The 18,508-nt window shown below is 44.3% G+C and overlaps 1 protein-coding gene across 1 annotated transcript in view; it reads right to left on the minus strand.

Annotated features, from left to right (window-relative positions):
- TMEM120B (transmembrane protein 120B) overlaps positions 1-18,508 on the minus strand; it is a 46,776-nt gene that overhangs the window by 13,958 nt on the left and 14,310 nt on the right. The window contains exons 2-5 of the mRNA XM_077159768.1: positions 14,741-14,859; positions 13,033-13,149; positions 10,016-10,075; positions 9,306-9,401 (exon numbers count right to left, since the gene is read on the minus strand). Coding sequence (XP_077015883.1) covers positions 9,306-9,401; positions 10,016-10,075; positions 13,033-13,149; positions 14,741-14,859 — 392 coding nt within the window. The remainder of the gene's footprint in view (positions 1-9,305; positions 9,402-10,015; positions 10,076-13,032; positions 13,150-14,740; positions 14,860-18,508) is intronic.

Raw genomic sequence — 18,508 nt, forward strand, 5'->3', positions numbered from 1 at the left:
TTGTCTCCCAAATAAATCTCCTGCACTCAGATGCTGGTCTTAGGGTCTCTTCTGGGGAACCCAGACTGAGACACTATTGCTTCCCATTTTACAGAAGTAGAAACTGAAGCTCAGAGAGGGAAAGTGAGTTGCCGAGGATCACACAACCAGAAAGTACAGGAATGGGATCCAAACCCAAGCCCACCAACCTCAGAGCTTAACTCCAATGATCTCTTTCCCACCGGGTCCAAACTCCAGACCAAACACAGTTGCCTCCCCGAAGTCCCAAAGCCCAGGGGGCACCAGCAAAGCCTGCATCCCTGGGCCCAGGGGAAAGGTGAAGAATCAGACCCAGAGAGGTCAAGGGCTCTCCTCCCGGTCACACAGCCCTGAGAGGCAGAACTGGACCCAGAGCCCGATGGCTCTGAAGGATGCTAACCACACCCAGCCCAAGGCTCAGAGGTGTGAGGGAATGGCCACTGGATGGGTGGGGCACTAGGCAAGGAAAAGGTCCCCAAGGGGCAAGAGTGAGGACAGAGAACCCTGCCACTTAAACACAAATGTGAAGCTGTGCTCTTTTTCATACAGGCCTGGTTCTGGCCAAAACAACGACAGTAAGCACCACCAACGCTGAGACAGCCCTTGTGAGTCAGGCAATATTCCACATACTTTCCAACTAGAGCTTATCAGTCCTCACAACCAACCTGCCACACAGCTTCTGTCAGGCTCACTGCATATGTGAAGAAACTGAGGCAGGGAGAGGGTAGGTCACTTGCCCAAGGTTAAAGAGCACCGCAAGTTCCTAGGGGGACACCAGTCCAGCCCCCTCCCATTTTTAACCCATGGAAGGTAAAGAGGATTGAACAGTGTCTCCTCAAAATCTTAAAACTGTGACCTCATTTAGAAATAGTGTTGTTGTTCCGGGTCAAAATGGCGATTAACAACGTGCACGTTTTAGTTCATCCTCCAGAACAACTACTAAATAACCAGAAACAGTACAGAACAGCTCCTGGGGCCACATCAGTGACCAGACGCACAGCGTACCCCAGTCTGGACCAGCTGGACTGGCTGCAAGCACCCCCCAGAACCGTGAGTTCCCAAAGCTGTGGCGGCCAGCGCCCCTCCCCCACAGGCCGCTTCCCAGAGGGGAAAGGAAAGGACTTTACCAGCAGCAGGGACTGGGCACAATCAAACGCCAGTTGTGGAACTAATTAACAAATTCTGACTACTAAAAATAGGCCCCCAGCTTAGGTGAACCTGATCAAAGTGGAGGTGGCTCATTTTTGCCCCGGCGCCAAGGGGGCAGGACTGACAGAAAAAGGGGAAAAAAAAAAAGAAGGAAGCAGAGGTTTTTGTGGCTGTGTATCTACAAAGGCTTGACTGCCTCTGGATAGAGCAGCAGGCCTTTTCAGGCTGCAACTGCCCCAGGCATAGGCAGAAATGAGCTCTTTGGGGGCTTATCTGGAGCCTGTGCCTTCCCCAGGGGAGAGGTGAAGCCCCGCCCAGGTGGAATCCCTCTCTCAAGGAATTCAGACCCCAGGGTTTGGTAGCTTGAAGCCATTAAAACCAGCCTACAATCTCTCCTCTGTCTCCACCATGCCCCCAGCAGGGAGAGTCCGCCAAAGTTAAAGGTACTGCATCATCTTACGCTGGTGGGACCTGCAGGCAGACAAGCACCACATACTGGGCAGGATAAGAAAAACAGAGCCCAGAGACTTCACAGGAAAGTCTTTCAACCTGCTGGGTCTCACCCTCAGGGAAAACCGATGCAGGTGACTCTTTCCACCTGATAGGAGGCCAGTTTGGTCTGGGAAAATCTGGCTGGGGTCTGTAATATCTAAGTAGACCCTCCTAAGTGTGTGTGGGGGGGAAGGCACCACACAAGCAGGGCAAGAAACAAGAAAACAAGAACTGAAAAATTCTCTTCTGTTAAACAAAACTTAAGCTAAAGGTCCAGATAAAGCTGAACAGAGTATCAAAGAACAGATAGACAACAAATTCGTCCAGCAAGAAAACCCTAGATAAAAGAAGTGAAAGCAATCTCCAGAATAAACTAATTAAGGTAATAAAATGCCTAGATGCCAGCAAAAAAAAACAAATCACACTAGGAAAATTGAAGATATAGCCCAGTCAAAGGAACAAACCAACAATTCAAATGACATACAAGAGCTGAAACAATTAATTCAGAATGTACGAACAGACATGGAAAACCTCATCAAAAACCAAATCAATGAATTGAGGGAGGATATAAAGAAGGCAAGGAAAGAACAAAAAGAAGAAACTGAAAGTCTGAAAAAACAAATCACAGAACTTATGGGAATGAAAGACAGTAGAAGAGATGAAAAAAACAATGGAAACCCACAATGGTAGATTTTGAGAGACAGAACATAGGATTTCAAACTGGAGGACAGAACATCTGAAATCCGACAAGAAACAGAAACTATAGGGGGAAAAAATGGGAAAATATGAGCAGGGACTCAGGGAATTGAAAGACAATATGAAGCACAAGAATATACGTGTTGTGGGTGTCCCAGAAGGAGATGAGAAGGGAAAAGGAGGAGAAAAACTAATGGAGGAAATTATCACTGAAAATTTCCCAACTCTTATGAAAGACTTAAAATTACAGATCCAAGAAGTGCAGCGTACCCCAAAGAGAATAGATCCAAATAGACATACTCCAAGACATTTAATAATCAGAATGTCAGAGGTCAAAGAGAAAGAGAGGATCTTGAAAGTAGCAAGAGAAAAGCAATCCATCACATACAAGGGAAGCCCAATAAGACTATGAGCAGATCTCTCAGCAGAAACCATGGAGGCAAGAAGACAGTAGGATAATATATTTAAATTATTAAAAGAGAAAAACTGCCAACCAAGAATTCTATATCCAGCAAAACTGTCCTTCAAAAATGAGGAAAGAAATTAAAACATTTTCAGACAAAAAATCACTGAGAGAATTTGTGACCAAGAGACCAGCTCTGCAAGAAATACTAAAAGGAACACTAGAGACAGATATGAAGACAGAAGAGAGAGGTGTGGAGAAGAGTATAGAAAGGAAGACTATGAGTAAAGGTAAAAAGAAGGAAAATTAGATAGGACATATAAAATCCAGAAGGCAAAATAGTAGAAGAAAGTACTACCCATGCAGTAATAACACTGAATGTTTAGATTAAACTCTCCAATCAAAAGACATAGTCTGGCAGAATGGATTAAAAAACAGGACCCAGAGACTTGCGGAGAAGATGGCGACTTAGTAAGACGCGCGGGTCTTAATTCCTCCTCCAGAACAGCAACTAAAGAAACAGAAACAATACGAAACAGCTCCCGGAGCCACGACAAAGACCAAAAAGACAGCGTACCCCATTCTGGAACGGCTGAACGGGCAGGGAGAATCTGCTGCGGTGAGATACCCGAGGGGCGCGTGCTTTCCTGGGCCGGGGCGGCTGGCGACTGGGGTCCCTGCCACACATGTGGCTTCCCAGTCTGACTGGGAACGTTGGATAGCAGGGCCCTCCCGCATGCTTGGCGTCTCGGGCCAGCTGGGCAATTTGGACCGGCACTCCCCCAAGCCGCGGTGGCCGGCGACCCCCCCTCTACGCGCGGTTTCCCGGGCCGACTGTGAGATTCAGATTGGCAAGTTAAAGGAGCCACAGCATCTTTTACTGGTGGGACCCGCAGACAGACGAGTGCCACGAGCGCCACCTACTGGGCAGGAAAAGAAAAACAGAGCCCAGAGATTTCACAGAAAAACTTTTCAACCAGCCAGGTCCCACACCCAGGGAAATCTGATCAAATGCCCAGACACCAGCAGAAAATAACAGATCACACTCGGAAAATTGAAGATATGGCCCAGTCAAAGGAACAAACCAATAGTTCAAATGAGATACAGGAGCTGAGACAACTAATGCTGAATATACGAACAGAAATGGAAAACCTCTTCAAAAACCAAATCAATAAATTGAGGGAGGACATGAAGAAGACATGGGCTGAACAAAAAGAAGAAATAGAAAATCTGAAAAAACAAATCACAGAACTTATGGGAGTGAAGGACAAAGTAGAAAAGATGGAAAAAACAATGGATACCTACAATGGTAGATTTAAAGAGACAGAAGCTACAATTAGTGAACTGGAGGATGGAACATCTGAATTCCAAAAAGAAACAGAAACTATAGGGAAAAGAATGGAAAAACTTGAGCAGGGGATCAGGGAACTGAATGACAATATGAAGCGCACAAATATACGTGTTGTGGGTGTCCCAGAAGGAGAAGAGAAGGGAAAAGGAGGAGAAAAACTAATGGAAGAAATTATCACTGAAAATTTCCCAACTCTTATGAAAGACCTAAATTTACAGATCCAAGAAGTGCAGCGCACCCCAAAGAGAATAGACCCAAATAGGCGTTCTCCAAGACACTAGTTAGAATGTCAGAGGTCAAAGAGAAAGAGAGGATCTTGAAAGCAGCAAGAGAAAAACAATCTGTCACATACAAGGGAAACCCAATAAGACTATGTGTAGATTTCTCAGCAGAAACCATGGAAGCGAGAAGACAGTGGGATGATATATTTAAATTACTAAAAGAGAAAAACTGCCAACCAAGACTTCTATATCCAGCAAAATTGTCCTTCAAAAATGAAGGAGAAATTAAAACATTTATAGACAAAAAGTCACTGAGAGAATTTGTGACCAAGAGACCAGCTCTGCAAGAAATACTAAAGGGAGCACTAGAGTCAGATACGAAAAGATAGAAGAGAGAGGTATGGAGTAAAGTGTAGAAAGAAGGAAAATCAGATATGATATATATAATACAAAAGGCAAAATGGTAGAGGAAAATATTATCCCAAACAGTAATAACACTAAAAGTTAATGGACTGAATTCCCCAATCAAAAGACATAGACTGGCAGAATGGATTACGACCCAGCAATACCACTGCTAGGTATCTACTCAAAGGACTTAAGGGCAAAGACACAGACGGACATTTGCACACCAGTGTTTATAGCAGCATTATTTACAATTGCAAAGAGATGGAAACAGCCAAAATGTCCATCAACAGACGAGTGGCTAAACAAACTGTGGCGTATACCTACGATGGAATATTATGCAGCTTTAAGACAGACTAAACTTATGAAGTATGTAATAACATGGATGGACCTAGAGAACATTATGCTGAGTGAGTCTAGCCAAAAACTAAAGGACAAATACTGTATGGTCCCACTGATGTGAACCGACATTCGAGAATCAACTTGGAATATATCATTGGTAACAGAGACCAGCAGGAGTTAGAAACAGGGTAAGATAATGGGTAATTGGAGCTGAAGGGATACAGACTGTGCAACAGGACTAGATACAAAAACTCAAAAATGGACAGCACAATAATACCTAATTGTAATGTAACTATGTTAAAACACTGAATGAAGCTGCACCTGAACTATAGTTCTTTGTTTGTTTGTTTGTATCTTTTGTTTTTGTTTTTTCTTTTTCCTTTTTTAATATATATATATTTTATTATTATTATTATTATTTTAATTCTCTTCTCTATATTAACATTCTATATCTTTTTCTGCTGTTTTGCTAGTTCATTTCCTAAATCGATGCAAATGTACTAAGAAATGATGATCATACATCTATGTGATGATACTAAGAATTACTGAGTGCATATGTAGAATGGAATGATTTCTAAATGTTGTGTTAATTTCTTTTCTTTTTTTTGATTAATAAAAAAAAAAAAAAAAAACAGGACCCATCTATATGCTGTCTCTACTCAAAGGACACGAGGCCAAGGACACAAATGGACATTTACACACCAATGTTTATAGCAGCATTATTAACAATTACCAAGAGATGGAAACAGCCAAAATGTCCATCAACAGACAGTTGACTAAACAAACGGTGACATTTACATAAGATGGAATATCATGCAGCTGTAAGACAGAATAAAGTTATGAAGTATGTAACAACATGAATGGACCTTAAGGACATTATGCTGAGTGTGATTAGCCAGAAAAAAAGGACAAATACTGTATGGTCTCACTGATATGAACTGACATTAGTGAATAAACTTGGAATATTTCCTTGGTAACAGAGACCATCAGGAGATAGAAACAGGGTGAGATATTGGGTAATTGGAGCTGAAGGGATACAGATTGTGCAACAGGACTGAATATAAAAACTCAGAAATGGACAGCACAATACTACCTAACTGTAATGTAATTATGTTAAAACACTGAATGAAGCTGCATGTGAGAATGACAGAGGGAGGAGGGCTGGGGACATAAATGAAATCAGAAAGAAAGATAGATGGTAAAGATCGAGATGGTATAATCTAGGAATGCCTAGAGTGTATAATAATAGTGAAATGTACAATGTACAAATTTTAAAAATGTTTTTGCATGAGGAAGAACAAAGGAATGTCATTATTGCAGGGTGCTGAAAACAGATGATAATATTTTAAAATGTCACCTTATGCGTGAGACTAAAGCAAAAAATGTTCGTTACAAAATTTATACTTTGACTAGAGTATTTCCTAATATAACTCATGTAGACAGTTGGATTGAATGTCATGAGTACTTGGAATCTCAGGTAGGACAGGAGATTTTGTTGGTTTGTCCAGAGTGATGCCCGATGAATCCCAGAGTGATTTGATCAGTGACTGGAAAAGTATTTGCAAGCCCCCTTCGGGGAATGGTGAGAACAAGAAGAAATTCAACTTCCCCAAGTTGAATTCTTGATATTCTCACAAGCAGTGTGGACAACCAAAGCTATATGCTGAGCCCCTAGTCTTGGGGTTTGTTCATATGAAACTTAACCCCACAAAGGATAGGTCAAGTCTACTTAAAATTTAGGCCTAAGAGTCACCCCCAAGAGAGCCTCTTTTGTTGCTCAGATGTGGCCTCTCTCTCAAGCCAACATGACGAGCAGTCTCACCACCCTCCCCCTCTCTGCGTGGGACATGACTCCCAGGGGTGTGGACCTTCCTGGCAACGTGGGACAGAGATCCTGGAATGAGCTGAGACTCAGCATCAAGGGACTGAGAAAAACCCTAGAATGAGCTGAGAATTAACATCAAGGGATTGACAGAACCTTCTCGACCAAAGGGGGAAGAGTGAAATGAGACTAAGTGTCAATGGCTGAGAGATTCCAAACAGAGTTGAGAGGTTATCCTGGAGGTTATTCTTATGCATTAAGTAGATATCACCTTGTTGTTCAAGACGTAGCGGAGAGGCTGGAGGGAACTGCTTGAAAATGTAGAGCTGTGTTCCAGTAGCCATGTTTCTTGATGATGATTGAACAATGATATAGCTTTCACAATGAGACTCTGTGAATGTTAAAACCTTGTGTCTGATGCTCCTTTTAGCTACTATATCAACAGAAGAGTAGAACATATGGAATAAAAATAAACAATAGGGGGAACAAATGTTAAAATAAATTTAGTTTGAAATACTAGTGGTAAATGAAAGTGAGGGGTAAGGGGTATGGTATGTATAATCTTTTTTTTTCTCTGTTATTGTTTTATTTCTTTTTCTAAATCGATGCAAATGTTCTAAGAAATGATGAATATGCAACTATGTGATGATATTAAGAATTACTGATTATATATGTAGAATGGAATATCTTAATGTTTTGTTTGTTAATTTTTTTAAATTAATATAAAAAGTTAAAAAAAAAAAAAAAAAGAAATAGGGTTGTTGCAGACATAGTTAGTTAAATGAGGTCATCCTGATTAGGGTTGGCCCTAAATCCAGTGACTGGTGTCCTTATAGGAAAACAGTGACACAGAAGGAGAGGCAGAGGGAGACTCCACCTGAAGATGGAGGTAGAGATTGGAGTGATGCAATCACAAGTCAAGGAACATCTGGGGTGACCAGAAGCTGGAAAAGGGCAGAAAGGATTCTCCCACAGAAACTTCAGAGGGAACAGGGCCCTGCTGACACCTTGATTTCAGACTTCTGACTTCCAGAACAGAGACAATAAATGTCTGTTGTTTTAGGCCACCATTTTGTGGTACAGAAGGCAGCCCTAGGGAACTAAGACAGAAAGGGATGGGAGAAATGGAAATACGCAACCGTCATATAAGCCCCAGAACTCAGAAACACACCTGGTTTGCCCTCTGAGGTCCCTAGGGGTTCCACGCAAGGAAGTCCAGGTACACATCAAGAACTATCCCCCCCCCCCCCTGCACCCACCCACCCCCGACCTTGCACAGGGGCATGTGAGCACACATTTATTGAAATGTGTGCGTAGCCTTTCACCCTTGAGCGAGCCGGTTGGACCAAAGTAGGACTGCCCCAGGCCAGCACCTAAAACAGCCTTTGTGTGAACACTCAAGTGGCAAGACCAGCAGCTAGACTCCCAGCCAGGCAATAAACCCTTGCCAGGCAATAAATCCTTGACACATAGGCCAAATGCCCAAGTGGTACTTAGCCACCTCTCCCAGGGTAGAAACTTGAGGCCTGTGGGAGAAACGAAAGGCTCAGGGCCAATGCAGCATTCCCCACAGGCTTCATCCTCCAAGAGGAGCATGGCCTAGTCCTACCTGAATAACAGTAACTAACACTCTCAGCAGGCACCACCCTGTGCCAGCCACTGTTCTAAATCCCTTCCTTAAACATACAGTATTAGTGCATTTGTCACAATAACCCTAAGAGTCAGGTACTACTAGCACTTTGTTTTACAGATAGGAGACTGAGGTTCCCAGAGGAAACCTGCCTATGGTAAGAGCCAGTTAGCCAGGAAACCAAGATTCAAACCTATGATTACCGGGCTCTTTCTCATTGCTTTGTTCTGTTTTTTTAAATAAGATATAATTCACATACCATACCATTTGTCATTTTGAAGTATACAATTCATTAGCTTTTAGTATATCTCAGGGTTGTGCAACCATCACCACCACCTAATTCCAGAACATTTCATCACCCCAAAAAGAACCCCCCTAAAACCTAGTAGTCACTCCCCAATCCCCCTCCCCCAAGCCCGCGGAAACTACTAATCTGCTTTCTGTCTCTTTGGATTTGCCTTTTTGTACATTTCATAAAAATGGAACTTCCATACCTGGCTTAAGTCAGTATTCATATCTTTCTAGGGCTGAATGATATTCCAGTGACTAATACTCCACTGGCTAGACCACACTGGGCTCTTTCTTAACTACACGCTGCAGCAGCTATTTAATAAAAATTTACTGAATGATGTAGGGTGGGCCAGGACTGTCACTTCCCATGAGAAATGCCCACTCTGGTGGTCTTATCACACCAAATGGTGCACAAGCAGGGGAGACCTCTGATCGCTCTCTCTTAGCTCCCTCCCACCCCCACATGCCTTCCCGCCATACCCCATTACCTATAGTGAAGGACAAATCGACAGGCCACAGCACCGAGCAGGAGGATGATGGTCAGGTAGAGCTTGAACTTCTCATATTCGTCCTTATAGGCAAACCTGCCACGAAAGACCCCCATGGAAAGTCACGTTACTATTACAGTCCCCCCATGCCTCTGCCCCTATTCCCACACCCCACAAGGACCTTCTGATCCCTTTAAAGGGGAGACCTGGTCTTGAATTAATGTGCTGCTCAAATAAGGTGAAAAGGTCAACTGCATAAAAGTCCTCCTGGTCCTGGACTCCCCGTCTAGGGCTCTGGGCCCATGGGGGGTGGCCAGGGGAGGGGGGTGACCTCTCTTAACCAATTACTGGAGCAGAAACATCACAGATCAATTTCCCTTGGGAAGCGATAGCTTTAGGGTGGACAAGACTGCCCGTTCCCAGGAGAAATGCCCCTTCTGGATTCCACGCCTTCCCACGCACACTTCTCATGGCAGATGGGCGGTTTCTTCCAGCCCAGCGGCCCGCCCTGTGAAAGGAAGGACCCAGAGCCATCTCCCCGCTGAGGAGTCAAGCATCAGGGGGAGTTAAAAACCAGAGTCCTGACTGCGAACTTTTTTTTTTTAATGGAAAAAAACGAAAAACCTCTAGCCTGTGCCCATCTTTTCTGAGCTAAAAGAGCAAAATGTCCGAAATTCCATAAAGCCAGGGAGGGGTCCGGGCACACTCACTTGGCCTGGTTGCTGAGAAGAGTCACGTTCACGTTGCCGAGGACCAAGTTTAAGTAGAGCCTGGAAGGAAAGACCCGTGAGGCTCTCGTTCCTGGACGCCACTGGAGCACTCGGATGATCCTCGCTCACACGCCTGAGGATGGGCCGCCCAAGCCCGGGGCGAGGGACCGTCGCGCTAGTCCACTCTGCTTCCTCACAGACACGCCCACATTTTCGTTGGCTCCAAAACAGTTCTTCCCAGCCTGCTTTGCAGCTAGATGTGAGCACGTGACTACGCTCCAGCCAATGAGACAAGGGGATGGATATGTAATCTCTGGGCCAATTCTAAAGCGACTCTATGCGGGTGGTTCAGCGGTAGAACGTCCGTCCCCCATGCGGGAGGCCTGGGTTCAAGTTCACACCCATGCACCCCCCCAAAATTAAAAAGGACTCTTAAGATTCAGGCATATGTCACTCATTAGTGCATACGTCTTACATGTACAGCAGGGCCAATTTTTCATATATCTGTATGCCCTGATCAAGTAATAAAATATATCCAGCCCGGAAGGCTCCCTGCTGCCCCTGCCAGTCAGGATTCCCGCCCCCCCCCCCCCCCCAAAAGGCAGCTGCTGCTGTGCCTTCTACAGCCGTGGGTTAGTTGTGAACTTCACAAAAATGTGTGCAGTGTGCACTATTTTATGCCTGGTTTCTTTCCCTCAAAATTATGTCTGTGAGATTCATCCAAGCATATTGCACCCAGTATCACTTTTTCTTTTGTCACCGTGTGAATATTCCATTGAGAAGAAAGACCGTAACATTTATTCACTCTATCGTTGACGACCATTTGGTGTGTTTTCTGTGTTTGGCTATTATAGATAAAACCTCAGTGAACATTCTTTTTTCAATCTAGATATAATTCACATAGCATGGCATTCACCATTTCCAAGTGCATGATTCAGTGGTTTTTGGGATACTGGCAATATTATGTAACCGTCACCACTATCTAGTTCCAGAACATTTTCATCACCCCAAAAAGAAACCCGTTATCCACTAGCAGTCACTTCCCATGCCCCCTATCCCGCAGCCCCTGGCAACCACTAATGCAATTTCTGTCTCTGGATTGACCTGTTCTGGGCATTTCATACGGACTCCTACAGCATGAAACCTGCTGTTTCGAGCACCTTCTTGTACATGCCTTCTGGAGGACAGGAGCACTCCTGATGGCTGGGTGAGGTTAAGCAGTGAGAAGTAAGCTGAAAGGACCCTGAGTCCCTAGATGAGCACTTAAGCCCCTGCTCTTGGTCCATTCACCCCTGAGCTGTTACATCTCACTCTTGTTTGAGCAATGGTATCTTTGGGCCCCCGGTACAATAGCTGGTACCCTAATACACTGATAAGGTATAAGTAAAGGGTTATGGAACCTTGGGGGAGGGGGATTGATTCCATAATGGGGAGGTATTTAGAAAGGCTTCATCGAGCCGGCAACATTTTAATTGGGCTTTGAAGGATGACTAGAAGTTTGAGAGGAAAGAAAGAAAGAGAAAAATCTTTTTTTCTAGCTATCAGTGGATTCTAAGGGCATTTCTAGTTTTGCTGTAACTGGAGCAGAGGTATGAAGAGGGCATTTGTTTTCTTCCCCAGCACCATACAATCACTTCTTCCAGAAAGGGCAATGGGATTCCCCTTCAGAGAGTCATGTTTCCCCCTAGACACATGGCTAGGCTGGGCCAATCAGTGCAGTGAATCCTCCTGATTGGGTCAAGAATGTTCCTGTGATACAACTGAGTCCAACAAGAATCAGCACTAGGACTCTTCCCAGAACTACTGAGGAACAAGTTTTCTCTATTGGGATTTCTAAGGGGTAGGATGCAAACCCAGTGCTGCTGGGGGCCGGCTTGTAGAGAAAGCCTGCCTAACAATGAAATGACACACGGCAGAAGAGTAGAAAGAGAGCAAAGTAAGAAAGAGATCCTAACAGTATTACTTGAGCAGCAGGATCCAGCCATGTCTAAAGCTATAACTGGACTTTTCTACATGAACTAATGAATCATTATTTCTAATTAAGCACCTTTGAACTGGGTTTACTGTCACTTGCAATCCAAAGATTCCTGACTTATGCAAGATGCATTGACGGACTGGGGAGAAAGGAGGCTGGAAGGTGGATTTGAGCCACCCTGCTTAGAGGGTCATGGATGTCAGGCTGTTGTTTCATTCTGCAGAGGATGACTCATGGAATTGTTAACCACACATTAACAAAAAAGGTGAAGTCAAGAGGAATGGCTTAAAATGTAACAGGCTGGCAAGTTACCTCCCATTCCACTACTGGCTTAAAAGTGACCCCCACCTCATGGGGAGGCTGACTCAGTGCCTGGTGGAACAGAGAAGAAGGTCAGGGTGGAAGCGACAGAATATGCTTGAAAGACCACGTCAGGTTCTAACACACCAACACTGTAATGACTCTCCTTGGAACAAGGGGGCAGTAATGATCTGAGGGAGGAGATGGGGACTTCTCTGAAGGGGAATGAGGAAAAGAACACAGGCTCTCAAGCCAGAATGTCCAGGGACCACAGCCTGGCTTCACCACACGTGGGCAGAGCCCCAGTCCTTGGTGAGAGATTCCCCAAGGTTACAAGTCTCTGAGCTTGTAAAATGGAACACCTTGACCTAACCAACTTAAATGTTGAGGTTAAAACAGCTGACATCAAGAGAGCTCCCAGCATGCAGCTGGTGCTCAATAAATGTTTGTTCTCTTAGGGGACATCAACCTTTCCTCCTGGTCGCAGGTGGCACTAGGCATGTGGCAAGGGCAGGAACCAGGTCTTTTGTCTGGTTCCTTGTAAAAGCCCTGCCAGGAATGTCATTACCTACATGGTAGAGACTGAGGCCCCTCCCAGGTTCATGGAAACCTGTGCGGAAGCATCCTTCGCTGGCCTTTTTTTGCCCTCCACCACCAGCTCACCAGGAGATGAGAGTTATGTAGAATGGGTGGTCCAGACCCACCCGCCCACAGCAGAGGTGGGCAAGCCCCCAGCTCCTACCCGTTCTTCTTGGGCAGGTAGGCCTCCATGTCGAAGAAGACATTCTGCCGCTCCTTGATGCTGGTGTCCATCTGCTGGACGAGCTCTGCCTCCTCCTGCCTGGCATGGCGCTTATACCTGTGGTCAGAGGTTGGGGTGCAGGAGGAGCAAGGGGTGGATCAGACTGGAGAAAGGATCCGATGCACTGACACCGCCTCCCCACTATGGCGCTGCCCAACACTTCCCTCAATCTTCACTCTCCATCTGGACCCCGTGGGTTTGCTCGGCTCACTGGTAGCTTGGGGACCTTGGGAAGTTCCTTTAAATCTCTCTACCTTATTTTTAACAGCTAAAACGTGATCATATCAGGCCTACCTCAGGTACAATTCTGCTGTGAGGACTGTACGACGACATTTAGAATGATACCTGACAGAGAGTACTAGCTCAGCAGACAATGGCCAGCAATGCTGCTCTCCTCCTGGCCACAGGAAAGGAAAATCTGGAGATTACTAAGAGGGCGGACAGGAAGGTGTTTGGAAAGTCTAAGCAGTCAACCAATCAAGGTCATATTGTTATCCCTTGGTAAAACTGAACTCCAAGACTAGAAAAACAAGTCAGTTCACACTCTCAGAATGGTAGGTGTCCTTGCATGTAAAAACCTAACTTGTCAAACTTCTAACTCAGTAGGTCTCAGCTGGGGTGATTTTGCACCCCCACCCCCCACCCCAGGAGACCTGTGGCAATGTCTGGAGACATTCTGTTGTCATAATTGGGGTAGGGGATGCTCCTGGCCTCCAGTGAGTAGAGGCCAGGGGTGCTGCTTACACCCCCCAATGCACAGGACAGCCCCCACAACAGCTATTCAGCCCCAAAGCCAAGAGTGCCCAGGTTGAAAAATCTTAGACTAAAAAAAGACTCCTGAGTCCTGCCATCGGTCATATGCTTCTTTCTAAGAATGGTGATGTCTTTATATGGAACCATCCACACTCTTGTCTGGGTCCCCCTGTCACCATAACCAACAAGCCTCCGTTTCCAAAATGGTCAGTCAAGATTAGGGGTACAATCAGTAACCTTCCCAAAAACTGTCCACGAGCGAAGGGAGGAACTGACCATGAGTCACAAACTCTGGAATGGAGCCCCAGCTAAGTGATCTGGGACAAGCCACTCTGTGCCTCACTTTCCCCACCTACCTAAGGGGTGTCACAACATCTACCATACCCCTTCATCCACTGGGGAAAAAAGTACTTCCCAAACTGTAAAAGACCAAGAAGTGAATTTATTATCCTGTCCTGAGGAACTGAACTACGTCACAAGCTTGATTATCTCCCCACTCGAGATGCCAACCTATTACTCCCTAAGCACAGACGCCTTGGTCAGGAGAGCCCCTCAGACCCATAAGAGGGATTTCTGCTGCTCATCTATTCAGCGTCTTGTAACAGCACCCCAACTTTCCTTTGGGGAACTATTTCTTATTCTCCCCCACATATGGTTCAAATAGGACTGCTCCATCCCCAGGTGCAAGATGTCCTGGGAGTGAAGTCAATCCAGATGAAGGCAGAATTTAGAGAAAAATAAATAAATTCCTAAAAACACTCTTTGACCCCTGGACCAAGCGATATCTGAAGCTATTTGGTTTTATTCCAGTAAAATGCCCATTTTCTGGATAAGCCAGTTTTGAGTGGGTTCCTGTCCCTTAAAACCAGGAACCTTTGTGTTGCACCTCACTTACTTCTGCAGCGTGTACTTCAAATCCTTCAGTCGCTTCTTCTGCTTACTAATGGAGCCGCTACACAAAGTCTGGAGGGCGGTCAGCTCCTCCAGCTTCTGCTTGTAGATCTTGTGCGTTTCCTGAAGGATTGGGAGTGGGGAGAGAATGAGAACAGGTAATTTTTCATAGCTTGCTTATGGTCAGGGGATGTGGCTATAAGGTCATAGCTTGACAGCTAAAATGATACATCCACAACTGTCAGTTACAACTAAGCCACTGGCTTAGAAAACTGGGACTGGAATCGGGGAAGGCAACATGGCCCAGCACTTGGGTAATAAAGAACTGCTGGGTCTTCCTGCCCAGCTTCCATTCCCCCTTCTGGTAACAGAAAGGGTCGCCTCCTGGCAATTCTCTGCCCAGATTGTTTTGGTAGAGACGACAGGCCCCACTGCAAGGGTGGTCATATGAACCAGGCTGGCCAATCAGTATTCTCCAATGCCCTGGCAAATGGTTGGTTCGGAAGTGGACATATGGCCCGAGGCGGGCCAGTGAGAGTTGGCCCTAGGACTGTAGCTAGAACTGCCGGTTTCACTGCTCTCTTTCTTCTGGGTTTGCTAATATGGTAGAAGCTGAACCTGAGGCTGCTGAAGGGAAGAGTCTGCCTGAGAATGAAGCCGAACAGAGGAAAACGGAACTGAGCAACGGTAAGACAGAAAATTCTCATAGCAACAGTTCAGCTCCTGGATCTAACCAAGTCTGAGTGAACAGTCTTGGCTATTTTAATTAATAAATTCCTTTTCACTTATGCCAGTTTGAGTTAGTTTCTGACTCTAGCAGTGAAAAGAGTCTGCTAAGTCAACTAAAAAAAGCATGCACTCCTTCTTCCCTTAAAGCCAACCCTCCTTACCCCAGGAACGCACATTCCAATTAACCCAATCTCTCATTTCCAGGGTCAGAGGGTCAGGAGAAGTAAGAGAGACTTTGCCCCAGTGCTGGGAAAATGGAACACGGGAACTCGTCAACGTTGCTCCGATGGCACACCTCCCAATACATAGCTCCATGTGCAGAGAAGCATTCCTTATCTCTAGGGTTCTGATCATCTAAGACGAATACCAACAATTTGGAGAAATCATATGGGAAATGGAGAACATGAAATTAAAGACACTAAGCCAGGGAATGTATTAAAGACAGCTGTTTTCTCAGCTGGTGGAGGAACGTCTTTAGCAGAGGGAGAGAAAAGGGGGGATGGGCAGGCAGTGAGGAGAGAGCCTCAACTCCTCTGCCTGCCAAGAGACGTCTCTCGATATGAAGGTGGAGCAAGAGAAAAAGGAAGAAGTGAAGGCAATGAAGTGATCGGACAACAGTGGGGATTAACTTCCAAGAAGACCACCGGGAGCCCCCATGGCCCACATATGTGGACGATGGACGGGACCATACCCTTGTATGTTGTGGCACCTGCCCACCCCATTCCTGGGCATGCAGAGGGGAAAATCATGGCTCTCTCTCTCTTTATTTTGAAATAATTTCACATCTAAAGAAGAATTGTAAGAACAGCACAACGAACACACATACATCCTTTCCATAGATTCACCAACCGCTAACACTGCAGCACATCGGCTTGCCCCTATGTATGCACATGTGTGGGCATAGATCTAATCTTTTTCTAAATCAGGGTTCAGTAAACTATGGCCTGCAAACAAAGCTGGCCTGAAACCATGAAATTAAAGAAAGTAAACCAAGGTATGTATTAAAAACAGCTGTTTCCTCAGCTGTATGAGCAATGTATTAGTTTCTGACGGCTGCTGAAACAAAGTACCACAAACTGACTGGCTTAGAACAGCAGACATCTCACTGACTAAAAGGGATGCATATTAAGACAACTATGAGATATCACCTCACACCTATAGGAATAGCTGCTATTAAACAAACAGGAAACTATAAATGTTGGAGAGGATGTGGAGAAACTGGAACACTTATTCACTACTGGTGGGAACATATAATGGTTGAGCCACTGTGTAAGGCAGTTTGGTGATTCCTCAGAAGACTAACTATCGAGTTGTCCTATGACCCAGCAACACCAATATTCAGTATATACCCAGAAGAATTGAGAGCAGTAACATGAACAGACATTTGCACACCAATGTTCACAGCGGCACTATTCACAATTTTCAAGAGATGGAAACAATCCAGGAGCACAACAACAGATGAATAAATAAACAAAATGTGGTATATACAGGATAGAATATTATGCAGCAGTTAGACAAAGTAATGTCCCAAAACATATGACAACGTGAATGGACCTTGAGGACATAATGCTGACTGAAATAAGTTTGACACAAAAGGACAGATACTATACGATTTCGTCATTATGACTCAGGTAAAGCCTCCGGTGCTATGGAGAAGCTAGAAGGAAATCAGAGATAAGGGAATGGTAGCCCATGACAAACTCTGGGACCTGTTCTGTAGCTGCTTGTTGAAGCGTGTTGTTTGTTTGTTGAAATAAACAAAAAAGGTTTAAAAAAGATTTAAAAACTATGGGCAGCTATAACAATATTAGATAAAACAAATTCCTGAAATCAAAAATTTGAAAATGTTTAGGAACATAGGTCACTACTATAGCAAAGTTGATATTTGTAATAACTTTCTACTTAATATTTTGAGAATTTACAGTTTTGATAGTTAATCAAATGACATTTATGACAGTGTTTAATATTTAGAATCCAAGAAACTCTGATATCTGTATCTGTAGATTTTTTTCCTTCCTTGCCTTAATTTTAAATTGGTTTATGAAATATATTGTACAAACAGGCTTTAAAATGATTATTTAGATATTCTATTTAAATATGCCTATGTTTAGGTGGTTCAAATTTTCATGTTAATTGTAAAAACATTTGTATCTGTTCTAGTTTGCTAGTTGCCAGAATGCAATATACCAGAAACAGAATAGCTTTTAAAAAGGGGAATTTAATAGGTTTCTAGTTTACAGTTCTAAGGGCAAGAAAATGTCCCAATTAAAACAAGTCTATAGAAATGTCCAATCAAAGGCAATCAGGGAAAGATACCTTTGTACAAGAAGGCTGATGAAGTTCAGGGTTTCTCTCTCAAGTGAGAAGGCACATGGTGAACACAGTCAGGGTTCCTCTCTCATCTGGAAAGGCACGTGGTGAACACAGCATCATCTGCTAGCTTTCCCTCCTGGCCTCCTGTTTCATGAAGCTCCACAGGAGGCATTTCCTTCTTCATCTCCAAAGGTCATTGGCTGGTGGACTCTCTGCTTCTCATGGCTGTGTCGTTCTGTTACGCTCTCTCTGAAATCTCCTCCATTCTCCAAAATGTTTCCTCTTTGTTAGGATTCCAGTGAACTAATTAAGACCCACCCAAATGGGTAGAGACACGTCTCCACCTAATCCAGTTTAACAACCACTCTTGATTGAGTCACGTTTCCAGGGAGATGATCTAATTACAGTTTCAAACATACAGTACCGAATAGGGATTAGAAGAAACGGCTGCCTTCACAAAATGGGATTAGGATAAAAACATGGCTTTTCTAGGGCACATAATCCTTTTCAAACCAGCACAGTATCTTTATATTCTCTTGAAATCAGAAAATGTTTAGTAACAGGTCATTACTATAGCAACATTGATATTTGTAATAACTTTCTACTTTATATTTTGAGACCATTCAGTTTTGACAGCTGGTCAAATGGTATTTAAGTTAGTGTTTAATACTTAGAATTTAAGAACCTCTACCTGCATTTGTAGATTTTTCCCTTGTTGCCTTAATTTTAA

This window comes from Tamandua tetradactyla, chromosome 5, assembly GCF_023851605.1.
Source record: "Tamandua tetradactyla isolate mTamTet1 chromosome 5, mTamTet1.pri, whole genome shotgun sequence".
Lineage (NCBI taxonomy): Eukaryota > Metazoa > Chordata > Mammalia > Pilosa > Myrmecophagidae > Tamandua > Tamandua tetradactyla.